Source organism: Cavia porcellus, unplaced genomic scaffold, assembly GCF_034190915.1.
Source record: "Cavia porcellus strain 051 isolate PalLab524CR breed Dunkin Hartley unplaced genomic scaffold, mCavPor4.1 scaffold_6, whole genome shotgun sequence".
In the NCBI taxonomy this organism is placed as follows: Eukaryota; Metazoa; Chordata; class Mammalia; order Rodentia; family Caviidae; genus Cavia; species Cavia porcellus.
Window position 1 is genome coordinate 34,625,042 of NW_026947489.1, and position 22,074 is coordinate 34,647,115.

The window sequence follows — 22,074 nt, forward strand, 5'->3', positions numbered from 1 at the left end:
AAAACTCCTTTCTCTTAGCATGCTTGTGAAGTCCATTCATGTCGCTCTGTCCATTGCAGAGCAATATTGTATGGAAATGCATAATCCACAATTTATCCATTTGCCAATTGATGGGGATTTGGGATGCCTTATATTTTTAGCTGTTATAAATAATTCTTCTTTAAACATTCACATACACATTTTTGAAAACATAGGCATTTACTTTGGGGGGATAAATACCTCCAGAGAATTTTTGTTATCATATGTAAAGTGTGCTTAAACTTAATGCGATACTATCAAACTGTTTTACGAAGGCATATCATTTTTTACATTTCTACTAATAATGCATCAAAGTTTCAGTTGTTCCATATTCTTGTCAACACAGTATTGTTATCTTTTTTACTTTTAATTATTAGGTGTATATTGGTATTTCATTGTATCTTTAAATTATCAAGTAAACTTCTGATGGGGAAAAGAAGTTTATTTTCAATTTGTGCTTTTCTATTGGCAAAAGAATGGGCTGGATCACATAAATTCTGGTTTATTCATGAGTCTTCCACAACTTGCTTCCATCAGTTCCCTACAGTCTGATTTACATTGTAAGAAACAGCGTAGTTGAATTTTTGAAAACTATGGAACTGCAGACTAGATTTTACACTTTCATATAAATTCTTGAAGGTATTGCACAAATGTGAAAGCAACCTGTGAATCAGTCAGTTCTTTTGCTTCTTCTTCCCTCTCTTCTTATCCTTTATCCATTCTTTCAAGTATCATCTACTCTAGTCACACAGATAATATGTATTCTTTCCTCAAAAGTCAAACAATACACAAAAATGTATGTCTGAAAACAATATCTCCATTCAGATTTAGTGCCCAGAGATAATCACCATCGTGCTAAAGGCTTTGTTCCAGACATTCCTTTATGTAAAATAAATGTTCAAATCACTATCAATTATTAAATCAGTTCATACATGGTGTCATGGCTTATGTCTGTGTCCCCCAGGCCTCATGAGTTTGCACTGTGTATTTGTGATTGGTTCATTTTCTAGTGCTTGGATTGATGGTGTCAGTGCTCCATCCACCTAGGGGTGGAGCCAGGATGTGATGTAATGGCAAGAAGAAGGTGTGTCTCGCTCTTTGCAGGTTCCTGTTTGCTGTTTGTAGCCGCCATGAACTGCGGCCCAGCCATGCCCGCCTGTCTTGGAGCCAACTGAGTGTGGACTGAAACCTCTAAAAACTGTAAGAAATAAACCTTTCCTTTCCCAACTTTGGGCTTCAGGTATTTTGTCTCAGCAACAAGTAAAAAGTAACTAATACACATGGTTATAGTAAATGTCATCTTACAATTCATAGAACTAGAAAAGAAAGTTTTATTAAATGTCTCAGATTGTAAAATTTAATAAGTGACAGTATGCACATGCAAGTAAGGGAGTGATTCTGAAGTATTTAAACATGATCTTGCACTGTCTATCATATGAATGGCTGTTATGATTTTCATCTAGACATCTCCCCAAGGCCTCATGTGTTCATAGGAGGGACTTTTTCGAGTTGACTGGATCTATCATGTGTGATACCAGGATTTAGGGTTTGTGGTACTATATTAGTACATCAATGATACGTACATACTGCCAAAGAAGCAGAATTTACTTTCCAAATTTTTATTATCAGCAACAGTGTTTGCCCATGGGGTTTCTGTAAGTAAAATGGGAAAGGATTGAGCTTTTCAAGGCTGATTTTCTCTTTACCTACAAGCTAATTCAGTCATCTATATGTAACAGTTTGAGACTCCCAATGACTTGGAAAGGGGAATCTTGGGCAAACATTTCACTGTATTACAAATCAAATTGCTTTAGATGGTACTGATACACTATCTACTAATGAATGATATTTACTAGGTTGAAGTTATCTTTACACTGCCTGTGTAGAATAATATGCACCTGGGTCTTGCCAAACCAAGTATTTGTGAAATTTGGCCAGGTTATGTTAAACAAAGGCAGCTACCGGTTTAAAGTAACTCTTCCATATTAATTTATGACTCTTCTTAACAATTTTTGAGGACTCAATGTTAGTTGTTAGTATGATCAAGATTAGTGTATTTGGAAGTAAATTATTTCCTCAAGAATATGGTTGTGTATAACACTTTCATAAATTTACCCCAAGTACTTTTCTTAGTTTAAATAAATTCTTCCAATGATATTTTTATTTCAGTTGGGCACAATAAGAAACAGTAGTATAAATGTTCCTGTTCTTGAAGATGAGTTGAGGAGAGTTGTTCTCTCTCTTTGTATGGAAGCTACAGAGGTGAACCTCTGGCTGCCTTTCAAAAGCACCTGCTACGGAAAGCACAGATGACTGAGAGTGATGAGCTAGAGTTACTGTGGAATTCATGTCAGGCTGCTCTCAACCTTTGACTAAACACAACTAAGGGACTATAACTTACTTCTCCTGTCTGCTCAGCCTCAGGTGACACTACTAGCAGAATTACTCTATAGGCATGAAAACCACGCCTCTTCGCAGCAGGGAACCCACAAGAAAACTCACTTCACAAAAACAAGGTAAATGATAGGGTTCTATCCATAGGATGTATTTTTTTTTTTTTTTTTGGAGATTGAACTCATAACTTCATGCTAGCCAGGTAGGTGGTTATGCTGTTGAGCTAAATCCCCAGTTCCAAGAATCACACATTTTTGTTTTTTGTTTTGGTTCCAGAGCTAGAACTCACAATCTCATGCTTGGCAGGCAGGTGCTTACGCTGCTGTGCTAAACCCCTGGCCCCTGTAAATGTCATGCATTGTTTTATTTAGGTGAAACTAGTCTTGTTGAGTACTGTAAAGTCCTAATGAAGTCACAGCTAAATCAGTAGCTGTCTTAGTTACTTTTTACTCGTTGCTGAGACAAAATACATGAAGCCCAAAGTTGGGAAAGGAAAGGTTTATTTCTTAGTTTTGGGAGATTTCAGTCCATACTCAGTTGGCTCCAAGGCAGGGTAGCATGGCTGGGCTGCAGCCACACAGTGTAGCACACCAATTCAAGCGTTAGACAATCAACCAATCACAAATGCACAATGCAAACGCATGAGGCCTGGGGGCCACAGACATAAACCATGACAGCTCAGAGATAATAATACAGAAATTTGCTGGGCCTGGCCTCAGGATATAGTATAGGCCGGTGGTGGCAAATTTATGGTACACATGCTGTAGCAGGCTTTGGTATCACTGAAAGGTCTAACAGGTTTGTCATTACCAGGGTATGTACTAAATGAGAAATCTTTATATGGCACCATGTTCTAGTAAGAATACATAGCTCTCGAAACCAAGAATTAAAAACAAGAGTGGCCCCATATACAATCATTCTCAATGAACACCTAGGAACTTTGCACTTTACTGCACACATCTGTGGGCTAAGCAGAGTTAGAGACTCTGGTCTTTAATGGTTTCTTCTCTTGTAAGGAGGCAGAACAAAGATTCAATGACTAAGTACAGCTGAAGCAGTTTTGGTTCTTTGCACCCATGGATCAGAAAGCAGACATAACTGAATAGCCAGAGGAGGTGGAACTACTTTTGTACACTGGGGACAAAGTGATACACACATGAAACATGGGTGATCCACTTGGGTGCCTCTTGATGCTCTTGACCAATGGCACCTGTGAATGTACGTGCAACAAGCCCTGACTGAAAAGACTATTATAATTCAACAGTTAAGAGTCTTAAATATAATTAGGGTCATATCAGCAGGCACATCAAGAAGACACACTGAAGTGATGTCTGAGGGTAAGGGGAATATGAAGTGAATTGTGCAGGACTGAACAAGTACCAGCGTGACACGAGGCCGCTGCAGTGTGAAGGACCAGTTTATCTCATGACCCTTCCTTTTCCAAGCTTTCCAAAGAGGGGTTTATTGGAATAATAGAGGAGGTGTACTATAAACGTTGTTATAAACTGGTTCATACCCTAGCTATGGCACTTTTGTGATCAATGAGCTTGCATCAGATCAAATTTTTTCTCCTCTGCTCTAAGACAGTGAGAGATGTCTTAGAGCACAAAAGATGTACTAGAATTGTAGCATTCTGACCCAATTTGAAATTCTTTTAATGGACAACTATGGCTTATGGTTACCCATTGGTTTGGTCAAGGCACTCAGAATCACACTGCAAACTGGGACTTTTTCTACTTGTCCTTTCATCCTTTTCTGCTCTCATAGGCTTCAACATGTATTATAATCTGAGTTTCCTGCCTTCTGCTCCCTTCTCCTCCCTCTTTTTTTTCCTTCATAGGCATTTTTGCAATCTCTTGGACATCTAAACTTTGTTGGTATCTATTTGCAAAAGACAGTAACTGATCCTGCGAGTACTGTTTTCAAATTTCAGCAAAAGAAAACAATAGCCTCATAAGGTGATTTAGAATGATTTAAGATCTTCAATGGGAAAAGTAGACCAGAGCCCAATCTCTAGTCTGTAACAGAACTTTTTTGAGGATTAATAATCCCTCTGGTTTTGTTCACTCTACTCTTAGAAATTTTTCCAAAATTTTACAATTCTAAGAATAACTGATAACTGGGTTGAAACCACTCTGATATATGTTAATTTCAGAAATGAAAATATCTACTGAACAATAAATTGGACTCACTATTTGTAGGGTGGCTCTGACAGTACATTCAAATGTGATTTGCAAAGGAATGCAGTATGAGGAAATACAAAACACATTAAGAAGAGACAATATTTGTACCAACAATACAAGAAGCAATCAGCAAAATTCATTAGTTGACAGAATTCAGGTAAAAGGTTTTAAAAGACGGGAAGTTACTGAAAGAATTTTATTCTGGAGGTAAAAAAAGACCTGGAGGCAAGACCTCAACCCAAAGGTCCTGTGCTTACCCAAAGGTAAGAAAGATGCTGAGCTGGGGCTGGGAACAACACAATCACACTAAATACTGTGTGACTATAGAGAACCAATTTATGTAGTTCATGTTCCTTCATGGCTTGCTGTAACATCTCACGTCTAAACTGTCCCATTTTATTGGCTCTACATTAAAAAATACAGCTGTCATCCTCTCATTTAACAAATTCATCATTTTGATTCTGGGCCCCATCGTGTCATTCTCCTCGGTTATTGTAAAGGCTATTATTAGCTGATGTATTCTCAACATTGCACAGTGAAATTCTTTTAAGTTTTAATTCACGCCTTTCTTCCAAGACTGCAGTGACCGTCAAGACCCTCTATCACTCTAACTTCTGCTCCAGTTCCACTGATTTGCCTTGTTCTTCCACAAACACACAAGGCACGCAGTCTGTTTTTTTTTTTTTTTTTTTTTTTAATGCCTGAAGCACACCCGTAGTTATATCACTGACTCTTCTGTCCTAAAAGCCGCTTAACTCATCAATGAAGTTACGTCAGTGGACTATTTGATTCTGCAGTTTGCCCCTCAACCTCTCAATTCCCCTCAATTTTTCTATGTAGAACTTCTTTTTAACATATCTGTATAGCTTTGAATTGTATACTGTATTGCCTGTTTTTCTTTCCCTCAGACTCCACGAAGGGTGTGGTCTGCTTTATTCGTGGATGTGTCCCCCTGTTATTTGGAAGAAACTTAATAAATAGTGAATTTATTTCGAGGCTACATTTTCCTCCTGCAAGATTGCTGTTTGGTTATGAAACTAAGTTTCTCAGCTTCTCAAGAGGGTAAGAAAAATAAAAGATAAGCTCTGGGTCACTGGGCTAACCTCATATTTAACATTTATCACAGCCCAGCTTAAAGGCTCAACTTCACATCGGACCCTAGAGGTTTACAGCACAGAGAAGTCCAAGGAACGGCATACGTTACTTTGTTGGGTTGGTGCAGCGGAATAAACTCGCCCCTCTTACAGCAGTTCTATTCTCTGCACGTGTGATTTGGCACAACCTCTTACCGAAGCTAACACAGCGCCGCCGGCCTGGGGCCGCGCGACACGGACCTTGCCCTTCCCACAGCTTCAGTGCCCTCACTTAGGTGGTTAGTCCATGCCTAAACATTGTTCTTTTCGGGCCGAGATGTCCTTGGCCTCTGAGTCGAGGCGCCGAGGCAGCACACCCTCAGTATGGCCCAGCGTTCCGCAGCACCCGAGCACGCTGAAGTGCCGGGTCGCGAACAGGCGGCGCGGTGAACACCCGCGCGAGGCCCCGCGGCGCGTCAGGTAAGCGCGCCGGCGACCTCGGCCCTCAGACGCCTTCGTTCCCGCCACACGCACGCGCAGTGTACGCAGCATGAGGGTCGCGGCCTTGATCAGGTAACGCGGCGTGGGGGCCGCCTCCCTCCTCCCGGTCTGCCTTTAGCTATTTCTGCCACCGCTGGCACCCGAGGAGAGTGGGTCTGTGCGGGGCCTCTGGTCGGGCTCGCTACTCCTCTGGGCCACAGGAAGAGGCGGGGCCTCGGGCTGTTTCCCGGCTTGCTGGCCCGGCGCTGCTGCGCGCTCCTCGCCGCTGGCCTTGGGTCTCTCTCTCAGCGAGTGCTGCTCTGGGGAGCCTTGAAAAGTCCTGGTGTCTGGCTCTGTCACCAGAGGCGCGGGTGTGATTACTCAGGGACTGCCGGCCTCGTGTTTGTGAAAGTTCCTGTGGGTCTTGGAGAGCAGCTCCTAGTTCGACTTTGTTAATAACTCCTGCGTTTTCTCCCCGGTTTCCTTCGTTCTGCGCTATAGTTCTCATGGATCTTTGGTATCCCGCCACCTTCCACTAAGGTCACTTCTCCATCGTCTTCCATTTCACCTGTGGTTCTGCAGGGTGGACATAGATTGCTCGCTGTCTCCCTATGTTTTTGTCCTGGAAATCTCTTCCCTTGTGGGGACACTGATTTGCACTGTTTTAGGCTGGAGGTAGTTCAGTTGTTTACAGTGCCCGGCCACGACTGCTTTTGTGATAGCATCCTTCATATTCCAAAGGAGTTGAAATATGTAATCACCCATCCTATTTGATGTGTGAATGAGTTATATGACTGGCAAATCCAGAACAGGACAGTTTAGAAGTTCCACACTCATTCCCTAAATTGAAGTAATGAAGCACACAATACTGAAAAGGGAGTTTAGACTATTTAAGGATTTTGTTTCAGGAAGACTGGGTCACAAGGGTCTAAGATACAGTGCAATGATGCATTTACTTTTGAACTATATTAAAGATTTCATAAATGTTTAACTCAGTGTGCTAGGTGACTGGTACAAGTTGACACTATTGACCTGTTACAAGCTGGAGACGACATTCCAATTAGCAGCTGTTAGAATACTGTATTCCAATTCCTTTTAGGAGAGTATAAGATAGCTATTCTTATTTCCTCTGTAAAGGAAATGATTAAGTTTTAACTACTGTGATTTTCACTTGGTTTTCAGAAATCAGAAAAGTAGTCCAGGAAATGAATGATTCACATCCACATTCAGTTTGCCAAACATCTTAAAAGATTAATACAACACACACCTACTAAAGATAGAAACTTGGAGGGAAGGAGAGAAGATCCACATAATCTGTTACACCAAATACTCTAATTTTCCTGTGTTACTTTTATAATTACTGAAAAAAGCAGTGTTGGAAAATCATTACAAAACCTTGAGTTTTATGTATGTCAGGAGGTATGTTGTGTCAATACACTAACATACATGCCCATGACATGTATGCCTATGTCTTACATATCACATACCTGTATATTTGTTTTATGTCTATATGTGTTCATTTGAACCCGAACAGTGAATCTTTTTTTTATTTGTGTATGACAGTGAGAGATAGGCATGTGTTTTAGCAATAAGTAAAACATTTTTAATACCTTTAGGCCAGAGTACTATTTTATTAATTTGTAAACAAGTCATTGAATTTTATAGTTGAGTGATACATTGAAGATTACCAAAGTGGGCCATTCTCTGTAATGACGTGTGTAGACCAAGTGTTGAATAACTATCCCAGATTTGGAAACTGAAAATCTGACCTGTCCGATTTCTTATCTAATATGTGCTGTACACTTGCATCTGGATATTGTAGGAGATTGGTTACAGGACCTCTGTGGGTTCTAAGATCTACAGATGCAAAGTCCTTCATATAAAATGATACATAGGACCTCCAAGATACTTTGTCATTTCTTCATTATTTGTAATGCCTAATACAGTGTAAATGCTATGTAAATAGCTATAATAGTGTATTTTAGTGAGCCTGTGCATATTCTTGAGAGGTGCAATTTTTTTTTATTTTAAAGAGAAAAAAGAAAAAAAGTCAGGAAGTAAACAAACCACAAAGCAACAAATAAAGCGAAAATGACAGCAGCAACAACAAACAACATAAAAACAATAGCTACATAGGTTTTCAAAACAAGATGATAGTGATTTAAGAATGGTTGTTATATTCCATATTGTTATCTTCAAAATAATAGTTCTGGATACAGAAATACAACAAAAAAAGTGAATTTCAAAAAAAGACAGAAGGAAATCCCCTACAGTTGCTACAATGTGTATTGTTATCCTCCAAATAGATGCTCAGACTACCAACTTTAGCCCTACAAGGTCAATCAATCCAAGCATTAAGTTATCATTATTAGTTTTTACTTTAGTTGCTGCCATCTCAGCCTGACTTTGAATCAACCATTGTTTTGGAGGGGTCGGGAGCATTGCTCTTCTTACCTCCTAGCCCTTGCACTGGCTGGCTCATAGGAAGGCGTGGCTTGGCTTCTTGATTTTCTTCCTTAGACCAAGCTTTCGCAAGAGCCAGGGGCAGCCATAGAGATACAATTTTTGTTGCAAGTATTTCTTTGGCAGAATTTGTTGAACCCATAGAAATGGAAGGTGGAATGAGTGTTGACTGTGCTTGTGTGCATATGGAGTGTTAAAAGGAGTGTAAGGTAGTAAGGACTTCCCAATGTTGTTCACCTTCTTAAAATTTTTTGTTCTTAGAATATTCAGTTAACATTTTGTTAGACATTAGTTCTCCCTCTGCAGAACACATTAAAAGTAGTACTTTGAAATCATATTTGAGATGTTAGTGCATTTTACAATTAATTGTAAGGCTAAGTGTTCATTTTGGATGCACACTCTTCAGTCTTACATATTTCATAGAGTTAGTGTTTTTTTTATTATTTTGGGGAAATAAAGTAATGAGGTTCAGTAATGGTAGTTACAGAAGAGTCATTTAGGAGAATCTGAATCTGAAGAAAGGGTTGCAGGCTTTTTGTAATACATTTTTCTCCTTGTACTGTTCTTCATGAGAAGCTCTGAAATGAGCATTGTACATACAGTAGGGGCTGATACACTAATAATATTGATGGTTAATATTACTAGTATAATTCATTATTTTGTTCTCATGTCTACAAAATATGAAGGCAAGTATATTAAGATTTGTCATTACTCAAATATTTAATTTGATCCTTTAATTAGTGATAGCAGCCAGTACTTGGTGGAACAGATTTTTTAAAAACTTAATTCTACGTTTTAAAACTTTAAGGAGTATATATACTGTTGTGCTGAGATTTAAGTACTTTTGTGTATTAAGACCACTCTGCCAAAGTAGAGGGTCCTTCTACTTGGTTTAGAATATTCTTTGTTTTTGTGGCGTATAATTTTATGAGCACTTGTAAGTAGCAGCTTAGACATTCAGATTCATTTGCCCAGTTATGATTTAGAAATTAATTATTGTTGCTGCATTCTGATTGTTAAAGTCTCATTCTGAAAATCTAATTATGATTAAATAATGTGTTCTATTTCAATATCTAGTGATTTTATGTTGAGTAATTGTCAGTGAGCTAGTTCTACCTCCCTTTTTGACTTGTTCTGCATTGTTTTGTTTTTAGTGGTGGGAAAGACAGCTGTTATAATATGATGCAGTGCATTGCTGCCGGCCATCAGATTGTTGCTTTAGCAAATCTGAGACCAGATGAGAACCAAGGTAAGTAAATGCCTTTACTAGGAAATTCTCAAAATGAGTGAAACTTACCTTGATAATTCTATTCTCAGGGAATATGGAAGGGGGAAAAGAAAAAGCCTAATAGATATTTAGAACTGTTAGATGCTCGATTCTACATAGCAGTTAGCACTGTTTTCACCTATATATATCCTTTAATTTTCCTAACAGCTGGTAGAAAGAGGTATTGTCAACCATACTTTTAATAGACAGGTATAGTGAAGCTCCGAGTTTTGTTTGTCCAAAGAACAGTTCACATAGATTTTCAAAAGTGAGATTTGAACTTCAGAATGTGTGCCATTGTACCACACCTCGTCTCCAGGTGTTGGAGGCAGTGTACAGAGAGATAACATAGTCCCCTAAGTCAAGGAACTTGAGAGCTAAGACATTGATAGTAGAAATGTTACTTTAAAACATGTAGTTTTATCTATTTTAGATGTAAGCCAAAGCTGTGAAACTTGAGAAAAACATAAAGTACGTATTTCTACTTATTTATGATTAAGAAATATATCTATATATAGTTTAGATACTTTTTTCAATTTTGTTTTGAAATTTTCACAGAATTTAAAACAATTATTCACAATTGGCTTTTTAAACTCTTTAGTTAAATAATGGTTAAAAAATCTGAGGGAGAAAAGATTAACACTGATCTAACTTTACACAGTGTTACTCTTTTACATGACTTTTCTACTAAACTCTTTTTATCATTTCTTTTACTTTTTTAAGCTCTGTGCTTTTGCCTCTCTTTTATTTTAGGATGAATTAAGAGACTAGTGTATGTGAAAAATACTATTCATACTGACGTGAAGTAGGTATCCTGTAAACCTAGTTGAATCAGAATCTGAAACATAATATTTCCCTTTTTTGTCTCCTTTCCTTTTCTTCCTTCTTGCCAGTCGCCTGTATTACTGCTTTTATATAATTTTGTACTCATTTTCTATTTTTTAAAATCTTTGTTCTTTATCCCCTAATAGACTGATTATAAGAGATCCTGTCTTTTGTCTTTCTCTGAATGCTCTCAGCATTTGGGGCATCTTTGTATCACTCGTATACATTCAAAGTTTGTTGGCATACCAGTAATTAATGAACTTACTTGAATTAGCTTTGGGATAAATGATCAGATATTTCAGTAAGGTATTTGAATTTTCTACTTTTTCTGAGGTCAAGATCTAATTAATGCTGGAAGTAATGGGGAAAGATAGAAGAATAGGTTATATAGCGATAATATTGATGTTTAATGTTACTGGTGTAATTCATTTTGTTTTCATGTCAGCAAAATATTAAGGCAACTATGTTAAACTTTATTTTTCCTAGAATTAGTATTTTTTTATTATTTTGGAGAAATAAAGAAGTAAGGTTGAATAACGGTAGTTGTAGAACATTCATTTAGGGATATCTGAATCTGAAGAAAGGCTTGTAAGCTTTTTTAAAATGCTACATTAATACTATATAGAGAGGGGTAAATGCTTATGTAGAATTTTGTGCTGGCATTCTGATGATGAATAATAGCTAATTTTTAAGAAGTGTGTGTTTTTTAAATTGTTCTAACTTTAAACAAGAAAGAGAAAACCCTTTGAGCATGAATGGGAGAAATACCATGATCTGTATACGTATTATAAGACAAAAGCTTTACCAAAGGGAAAAAACTGCCTTTTCTCTTGTAGCCAATCAGGCAGGAGGGTCTTGAGAGTTCTTAGTGTTTAAAAAGCAGATGTTTATATAATATATAATATATATATGGTGTAATTAAAATTTTCCTCCTTGAAGTTTGTATCTTGTCTTCAGCTTTTTTATATGAATTAATATATTTAACTTGTATGGAATCACTAATGTGTAATTTCCTTGTACTCATTGTTTACTGACAGAATAGTGACAAGTAAAGTTTCTTGGTTATTTTTCTTCCTGCTGAGACAAGATACCCTTCACTCACAACTTATAGGAGGAAAGGGTATTTTTGCTTCAGTTTATGGAGTTTTCAGTTCATAGTCCACTGGCTTCAAGGTCGGACAGCATGACAGACAGCTGTAAGCCTGTCTTCTTTCTGTCCCTTTAATTCTATCCAGACTACAAACTTTTTGGCCGGTACCACCCACAGTCAGAGCGGGGGTTCCATTATACACACCCAGATTTGTGCTAAATCCAGTTAGTTTCACCACACTCTTTTTCCCAGAATCACACACTCTATAGTCTGGCATCACACACCCATGGTCCAGTCACTTCCCAAAAGTCCCTGTATGAGTGCAGACGCTTGGTCAGGGGGACATCTTGATACAAGCCACCATATAAAGTATATCTTTAAGTTAACCTGTTAGTGGACTTGAGACATTTATTTAAAATATTGTTAGTCATATGAAGTGGAATTAACTAAAATTGTAGTAATTGTAGAGGATAATACAGTGCTGTGAGTATGTTGATGGAGAGGATTTAAATAATACTAATTTAAAGTCAGGAAATTGGGCTTATCAGTTGGTTTATTGGTTGACTTCTTTTTCCTTGAAACATATTGTAAAAGGAATCTCAGTGTGGAATACTGTTAGATATGACTTCCTTCTATAGAGCAAATTTGGTTATAAAATTGGGTTTTTAATAGTCTGAAAAAGAATTTATCATCATCAATAAGAATAATGTGCATTTGTCATAAAATTCACAAAACTATCTCTTTCAGTTTGTAGTAGGGACATTTATGGCATGTTAATTGAGGTGCTTCAGGGAGAGTGGAGCCTTTTGGTTTTATTTAATCTCAAAATAGTTGTTGCAGTGTGACTTCCACTGATAAAAGTTACATTGGAGGTAATACTGAATGGAGCCTTAAAGAAAATTTTTGAAATAGTTGAGCATAACTTCATATATGGTAGTATCAAACATAACAAAACAGTATAAAACCATTCAAGAGAATGAAAGCATTTTAGGGCTTTCAGAACCAAATAACAGAGAATGAACAATGGCTACTATATTATCTCATTTTCCATAGAAAATTTGTTTATACTATCACACATAATATCCAATAAGATATAACATGATAAAACTAAAGTAAACAGAAGAACAAAAGCATAGTAGGACTTCAGAGTAAGATGATATTAAATCATTATGGTAGTTACTGTTAATTATGGGTTGTCTTGTGATAAAATGCTGTGTTGCTTGCATTGTTCTGATCTGATCGGGTTGTTATGTCCTCTTTTGTCTCAATCTCTTTAAAATAAAAATGATTAAAAAAATTTTTTTTGACTAAAGTTTTTGAAGCCAGTTTCATTATTTTGTTATACTAACCTTAGGATGTTTCTTGCTAAACTCAGATTTCTTTGTATAAATTGATTCCCTACTATTACAACTTTCATTACCCATACACGAGTCTAAGTTGGAGATGAAGAAAGGCTGAAAGATTTTTTTTTTTTTTTTTTTTGGTACCACGAATCAAACTAATGACCTTGTGTTTGACAGGCAGGTGAAGTGCTTCTGAGCTAAATTCCTGGCCAGGCTGAAAAGTTTTTAAGTAACTTTGGCTATATCTCTACTTCCTACTGGGAGCAGTGGTAGATTTATTAATATAATGTTCCATTTTATAGGAATTCATTCTGATGTGTGGGTTAGTACCCTGGTGAACCATATAACATGGCACATGATCATAGTTTCTGTTGTTAAAAGAGTATTCTCACTGTCATTATTAATGTCTTTTGTTAGGATTATTTCTATTTTTGGTGTTAAGTGTGGACCTTTTTGTTAATATACATATAACACCCAGACATGTATATGTCAAACAAATGACTTTGCAAATTCTTTTTAACTTAGCGTAATGTGAACATTTTCCATGTCATTAAATATTATTCTACAATTGTATTTCTCATATATCTTCTTTGGAACACAAGTAACTCCATAAAATCTAAGTCTTCTCTAGGTTGATAGACAGTTACACTGTCTCCCCTTGTTGAAGGATTTGAAAACATGTTAGCCTACAGCATTATTGGTCCCCATACTTTTAACTTGACATGGAATCCTTTTTTTTTATTCCATCTGATGGGATTTATAGTCTGCATAACGCAAATTAGAAATATGCTCAAATTACATTATGGACTGCACAGTATTATATGGATACATAATAATTTTTACTCCACTATAAGTAATATTATGTATATCTTTGTAAATAATCTTGTGTATGTTCACTATTCTTTTCCTAGTTTGTAAAGTTATAAGATCAAAAAGTCTATCCAGTATACTTCGAAGTTCATTTATGTCTTTCTAAGATCTAATCTGTTTTGAATATCTTACCTGTATTAGTATTTATAGAATCTTGTGATAACCAATGACTATATTATTATCCTAAGTTATCGTGTTCCTATACACATTGGTGACTGCCCTGATACTGAATGTATGCTTGTTTTGTTGATGTACTGAATGAGATACACTAAGAACACTTAAATTTTTCTCGCAAATATTTGTAACTTTATAACTAATGATTCTTTTTGGTTTTTTTTTTTTTTTGGTACCGGCGATCGAACTCATGACCTGTGCTTGTAAGGCAGGCACTTATGCTGCTGAGCTAAATCCCCAGCTGTGTGACTTAATAAGTAGTAGACCTTTAATTAAGAAAGTTTTTCTTCAAGTGTAGATGACTTTGAACAACCCTGAATGATTTTTTAAAAAATGTATGTAATAAAATTTTGGGTTAACTAAACTAATCAATTTATTTGATATATAGTATTACTCTTTTTAAACATTGTATATAGTTCACAATCTTATGTGTAATTTTATTTGTAGTTAGCAATAGAGATGAATAGAGCTCCTAAGAATTAGATTAAATGCAGCTGTGGAAAAATGTGGACTTGTTATATATTATTCTGCGATATAAGCTTACAGAGATATGTGGTAAAAATTTAGTTTGACTACTCTTCAAGTAGTAGTACCCATATGGGCTTAGAAATTTTCTTTCTTTTTTTTTTTTTTTACTGTTTTGTTAATTATTTGTACTTTTCATGTTGCAGAGAGGTCTGATGAGCTAGACAGCTACATGTATCAGACAGTGGGTCATCAAGCCATTGACCTGTATGCAGAAGCAATGGCTCTTCCTCTCTACCGCAGAACCATAAGAGGAAGGAGCTTGGATACAGGACGGGAATATACCAAATGTGAAGGTGATGAGGTTGAAGATCTCTATGAGCTTTTGAAACTTGTGAAGGTATGCAGAGAGACCAATTACAATTATAATTTAGTGTATAATTAGTACATTTTATTTATTAAATTGTTTAATAATAAAGAATTTACAACTGTTAATATTCCAACTAGTCTTTGAAAAGATATTTTATCTTTTGGGGGTAGAAAAAAATGTGTATCCTTTATATTAAAGGATATTTTAAAATAAGACTTTAATATACTGTACTTTATCCAAAATTGTCAGATAATATTGTTTATTCAGTCATTTTTTTAGCAAGTAAATCATGTGCTTGGCTCATTGTGTTAACTAAACACAGAGCAGTGTACTAACCAAATCAGATGAAGATCTGTTTGATAGAGGATATTTTCTACAGGAAAAATAAGGACAGACAATAGACAACAACAACAAAACACTTGATTATTGTAGAGTATTAAGAGAAAGACTGAGACAATGTCAAGGTGTGGAGATTTATTTATCAAAGTAATATTTAGTAATATAGTAAATACTATACTTAGTGTGTATAGATCTTAGGTGTGGAGATTATTTATCAAAGGTGATTTTATATTAAGCAGTATCACTGGTAGCCAATTTTTTGAATTCACTGTGGTATTCCTAAGTTTAATTATTATTTAGTTGTCTGGGGTCAGTGTAATTTAAGGCATACTGACAAGATAGGAAATGTAAGCCAGTATTTCTTAACATATTTTCACAAGGAAGAGGAAGAAAGATACCTGTTTTTGCTGTACCAAAGGACAGAGCATTTCATCTTCTGGCTTTTTTATTTTGTTTTGTTTTTGAGACAGGTTCTTATGTAGCCCAGGCTGGTCTTGATGTTACTGTGTAGTCTCGGTTGGCCTTGAACTTGTGGCCATTCTCTTGCCTCAGCCTCCCAAGTGCTGGGATTACGGGTGTGTGCCACAATGCCCAGCTCATTTTCTTGCTTTTAAGAAAAGTTAAGTCTTTTCAAAAATTTATCATAAAATTGTATCATGAAAATTTCTTAGTCTCAAATCACTATATATCATTATACTTTACATTTGATATTAATCAAAGCTTAATTTAGGATTTTGATTAAAATCCTATATGAAAGACTTAAATGCTTTTCAAGTTTGCATGATAAAATAGTTCTTATTTTATGTATCAGAACACTTTCATTTTTACTTAAAAAAAGAAACTGATAGGTTTAGTTATAGGTAGTGTAAAAAGTAGATTCTTTTCAAAAGAAATCACAGGGAAGATACATGCTAATTACAGCTGTTTTGATTATCTAGCAAGGATACATGTCTGCTTTTCTTGGCTGTCTCTCCAGAGTGGTACATTTATGATCTTGACAGAGTTTACTGTAAAATATGAAATGCTGAAAGCAAAGCCTCCACTTTCAGGGTGCAGATACTTAATATATAAACTAATGCTACAAAATGGTGGTACTCACATTAGATGTTTTGGGTTGCCTGAAAATCACAAGATTCTTAACTTTAGGGAAGTAAAGTGATAATAGCTTCACAAATGGTAAGGATAATGATATTATAATCAATTTTAATTAAAAATGGACAGATTAATAGTAATTACGAAGGAAATTTCCTTCTTTATGCTATATTTGGAGAAATGGATGCTTTGTCATTATATTTACAGTAACCATCAGTTATGACGTAAATTAATGCTAATGTTAAATCTTAACAACTTCTGCTTTGGAATTTTGTACATAATATTTGTAACTGTATTTGAAAGAGATATTACCAAATTGTCTGGGACTAAATAGTTCCTTCTTTTCCTGTGTGGAAATACTAATTTTACTATAGGATATTTTAAGGACATAAATATCAGAAATATATTGCTTTTAAGGAAGAACTTATTTTTTTTTATTTTATTTAAGAGGAAAAAGAGAAAAACACAAAACAAAACAAAGCGGTGTAAGGGTACACGTAATACAGAACTACAAAAAAAGAAAAAAAACATAACAGTAAGAAATCACCTGTTAATAGATTACATATTATCATCTTGAAAATAGTTGCTCAAATCACAGTATCAAAGAATACAAAGTGGACATTCAAACAGGGAGACTGCAAACAGCTGTGTTCAATGATCCAAAAACATTAATATAGTCAGCTATTTAACACCCCTAAACACACTTGCTGTTATATCCGTTAGAGCTCTTTTTTCTTTTTTTCCCTCCCTCTCTTTTTTACAACAAAATTTACACATTTTGGATTTTATTATTACTTTTTTGGGGGGGAGAGAATACAGTCAAATATGGCATAACAAAGCTGTCAGTCAAAACCAAGGATAGACATAGCACATGGTGTAGAACAGAGTACAAGGTTATCAACAATGGTTATCAACGTTGTCTCTTGTTTCCTTAAAAAGAATTGTCTATCTCATTAGATATTATAAAGTTGGACAAAACAGTAGAGAACAAGACCAATAAAACTTAGGCATTGTAAACATTACAGGACTTTAAGGAAGAACTTATATAACTAAGATTTTATAGTTAAATCCATTTGTGGAATATTGGTACAGTGATTCCAGTAGAGGTCTTCCATATTGTGATGAATAATTGAGTAATTATGGAAAAATATAATCTACAAAAGCTAATTTTGCAAATTAGTCTTCATTTGTTTTAAGAAAAGAACTGCAATTTTTAGTCCTCTAAATGCTAGTGAAGTATTGTGAGCATTTAGATTTATTTTCCTTTTAAACATTATTTATAGAAGTTGACTTTTACATATGTCAGTCTTTTGAGTTGGTGATTCTTTTCCCCTCTAAACTTTAGAGCTAATTTTTGACTGAGTTACTCTATTTTATAACAAATTGAATGTATTAGTTGCTGAAAATAAGTAGGAAAATCTCAGTAGAATTTGTAGAGTTGTAAGTTTCCTGTTTTGTATGGAAATTCATGTAAGTGTAATAAGCCTTTATGTGTCATAGATTATTGGGTGACTCTGGCAGGTAGGGATATATCTCAAGGTGTTAGCAAAATTCTGTGCTTTTTTTGTGGGGGAGGATCTAATCTTTCTTTAAATTTTCATTAATATTAAATTATAGATTTGATTCTTGTCCAGCTTAATTTGGCATGTAGATAAACCTATATTATTTTCTGAAAATATAGTACAGTCTAAATTCTATTTGTCTTTTAAAATGAAATAAAAATGTAATAGTTACCATATCTGTAAACATTTTCTATAGAAAACATTTTAATTATCAGCATATTTCTTTCTTACTTGGTGGGAGTTACTTATTTCTGGATCCTGATGCCTGATGCCTTTCTCTTGTTTATTCCACTTTCAACAGAACATTGGAGAGTATACTTTTAAACCTTTACATCTGTAATTCTCATTCTGCACTCACATTTTATTAAACTTACAGTTTTAGAGAGAAAATAATATGAAGCATTGCTTACCATTGTCTATCATTTTGTTGGTAAGGTTTTTGTTCTTTTTCAGATGACTTGGATATCTTTTCAGTTAAGTTCTACTTTGGGTCTTTATGCCTGGAACACTAAAACATCACAGCCGCACCCTCCTGAACATAGAAGGGTGTTTCTTCTATATTCTTTCTACAACTTCCTATGTAGTTGCAAATCACTGTCTTCTTTTTTTCACTAATTATTTAGGGATAGGCATGTAATCCAGGTGAAAACAATTTACAACATAGCATTCTTCAGTCTGAAGTTATTGGGTCAGGGATGGTTTTGTAAATGTATGTTGGTCCTAGCAGAATGAAGACTAGGATTCCACAGGCAGAAGATCAACTCTTTGTCTTGGGTAGAGAGACAAATTTGCTCCTTTTGGTTTTCTGTGTTCCCTTTTTCTGGTAATCTCACTGGTCAGATAGTAGGCTTTCCAGATTGAGTCTCCATCTGCTTGTCTTTTCTCACATATTTTTCATCTTTATGTCTTTCAGTTGTACATTCTGTGAGAGTTTCTTTTTAAATCTTCCTACTTTGCTGAAGTCTTTTTATTTTAGTAATTGTGTTTTCAATAGTTAAGAACTTTTCTTGCTCATTTTATATAACGATTTTTTCTTTCTGTAGAGGCAACATCCCTACATTCTTCTTAAAATATAAATAAGAGAGATAAGTGTTATCTTTTACTCACTGAAATGTTTCTTTAGGGGTCTTTTTTCCTGTGATTTCTTCTCTTTTATGTTGTAGACTTCTCAAATGTCCTGTTTGACCTGTAGTGATGCCAGAATAAAGAAAATGGAAGTGTGACTATGAACACTTGATTTTAGTTTTCCCAGCCTTGTATTTCACATTTGTTATGGAATACAGTTATATTTTGGCACTCAACTGCTTTGAAACTCTTTCAATTTGATGCAGAAATTTTATTGCTGCACTGTTGGTTATTCCATGAGCAAGTTAGAACTTGTTAGTGTAAGTTGCTTTGTGACTGGTAGTCTTTCCAGCAGAAGCAATTTGTTTGGTATTCTTTGCTTTGGATACTTACCCTTTGTTTTGAAATCAATAATAAAGACCGATGTACTGCCATCAGTTAGCTCAGGCTGTTTCCTAAGAAAGAAACTTTTCTTCTTGCAAACCGCAGATTATGTCTTTCTGTGCTGATGGACCCATTGTCATTCCTTCATACCTTTCTAACTCACAGAATTAGTTGAAAACCTTTAACGTTGGTTGCTTTCTCCTGTTCTCCTTGCTTTTCAGAGATTGTACCTTTGTGTTAGAGGATCTCAATCCAGAAAGCTGGATACATTCTAATGGAAAATATCTAATATTCTTTTCTAAATTAAATATTAAATTTCAGTTTTTGCCTTCTAGGGTTTGTGCTTGTCTGTGTACTCCCAGCCACTGCTATCCCTGACTAGTTTTATAGCATGTGCGCTTGTGAGGTTCCACTGTTGCTCCTTCAGTCTGTATACCCCAGAACATATATTGAACTCTCAACTCTAGGTGTACTCCTGATCATGTTGACAGAAAAAGCAAACAGATCACTGTTTTGTGCTGGAATTTGGCAAAAGACGGTCAGGAAGTAGTTCTCTAGACTTGATCCCAGTGCTTCCCTACTCAGCTCCCTCAGGAAACCACTTGGCTTTTCACCATGGAGTGTGGGTCACTGTGCCGAAACAGGCTGAACTCACTGCGGCTTATTTTCCTAGGGGATCTGTGACTATCTTAACCACTCTCTAGATCTGCTCTTTTGATCTTCTCTACACAGTCACTCTGGCAGATAGGGTAACCTTGGAGATCCTTAAATGTAGTTGCTCTGTAATATTTCAGTTGATTTCTAAAGTATCTCAGTTTTAAAATATTAATGCCTTCCAAAAATGGTGCCTTTTTATATAACTCCTGATTATAGCAGGTGCTGCAACAGATTTCTTTTCCAGTACCATCCTCCATGCAGAGGTAGTCACTTTCAGGATATATTTTTACAGTGTATTCGCAGTTTACAGTAACTGTAGGTTTTTCCTGGGCTTAGAGCTGCTGGTGTTCTGTGGTACCTTGTGTTTGAGGAGTTAGGTCCTTCTCCCTGAATGGGGATTAAGGTTCCAGACTGCTTTGTTCTTTTCTCGCCATACTCTTGTGCTTCACAGTTAAGTTCTGGCTCTTCCTTGACTCTTGGAGTTCTGTTCTTTGTCTTTGCTATGTGGTTGTTTTCTGAATGTTAAAATTTTAGGTTTTAGAGAGGTTGTGATTTGATGTTGGCTTCTACACTGCCATCATAATCTCTTTATTCATCCTCCTTTTAATTTTTGGTACTTTTTTTACATTCTTTGTCTTCTTAAGCATCTAACTTAAATTATTTCATTTGAATATAATAATAAATGATTAATTGCCTTGTCTCTTTAAGTGGAATATTTACTTTGAAAGAAAGGCTTACAAATAAGTTACAGGTTTTATTTAAAAATTAAATTTCAATTTGATATTTTTAGAAAACATTATGTATCACATTGCACTCTTTGTATTGGGTAGAATTTTTTAGTTCTAAGGGACAGTTGTTTTCAAGTACTTCTAAATAATTTATTGATAATTAAAGCTAAATTTGATTTTGGTAAACTAAGCTATGGGACTAAATTATGTAGAGTCTGATTTTTGTTTCATTTTTTGTTTCTCTAACCTCTTATTTCTCATTACTGTTCTCAGCCAGCACCTTTGTAGTTAGAAGATGGTACTGAGTTACATTCTTGGCTTAAATGTAGTATGAAAAACACCAGTTTTCTTGGATCACTCAGAGAAATCTCTAGTTATATTCTGTGTCTCATTGGCCTGACATATATCATCCATGAGCCATTCATTGTTTTATAAAGATGTTTCATTTGATTGGACAGGCCTAGATCATGTGTCATTTCTGAAATGAGAAGCAGAGTCACAGTTATTGGGACTGCATTTTGTAAAAGTGAGGGAATGATGGATCTGCAAGTATATATCAGGCTATTTCTGGTAGTGGGGTGAACTGCAGTAGAGAGGCAAAGAGCAATGTGTTTCTGAAAATTAATAGGTTTCAACTTTTTACAAATTTGGGGGTATCCTAGATGATTCTCACTGTCTCCTTGTATTTCTTCTTGCCTTTTCGCTTTCTTTATTCATCCTTCCTCCTTTGTTTCCCTCTTACCTTTTTCAAAAATTGTTGACTTTTGGGACCACAATAATAGGCATATGCTATGGGACCTGTATAATTAGTACCTTATGAATTCTCCCTCTTAATACCCTGTAGATGTGGTAAACCCAGCAATTTCAAAGTGCACATTGTCACTGTATTCCTACAACAACTTGTTTCATTTCCTTTTTTTTTTTTTTATTTTTCATTTCCAGTTTTTTCTTAGTTAAAAGCATCATCATTTACCCTCATCACTTAAGTCAAAACCTGGACTTTACTGCTAGACTTCTACTTTTTTCAAACTACACTTCATTTTCAGCGGCTATCATTAGATCTCTAGAACTTGTTAATAACACTTTTGTAACCTCTAAAATCTGACAGTGTCTTAGTTACTTTTCTCATTTCTGAGACAAAATACCCACTGCTCAAAGTTAAAATGAGGAAAGGTTTATTTAGCTCACTGTAGCTGCAATGGTTTCATAATGAGCTGGATCCAAGGCATGGG

At 35.5% G+C, this 22,074-nt stretch overlaps 1 protein-coding gene across 5 annotated transcripts in view; it reads left to right on the top strand.

Moving 5' to 3' along the window:
• Positions 1 to 5,990: 5,990 nt before the first annotated feature.
• The window catches only part of Dph6 (diphthamine biosynthesis 6), a 180,070-nt gene continuing 163,986 nt past the window's right edge, over positions 5,991 to 22,074 (top strand). For 2 of the 5 annotated variants that reach the window (XM_063250311.1, XM_063250312.1), the window contains exons 1-3: positions 5,991 to 6,148; positions 9,766 to 9,860; positions 14,852 to 15,045. In XM_063250311.1, coding sequence (XP_063106381.1) covers positions 6,006 to 6,148; positions 9,766 to 9,860; positions 14,852 to 15,045 — 432 coding nt within the window. In that variant the 5' untranslated portion in view covers positions 5,991 to 6,005. Of the gene's footprint in view, positions 6,242 to 6,347; positions 6,689 to 9,765; positions 9,861 to 14,851; positions 15,046 to 22,074 lie in introns of those variants that run through there. The other 3 variants (XM_063250313.1, XM_063250315.1, XM_063250314.1) reach the window with 2 other exon arrangements.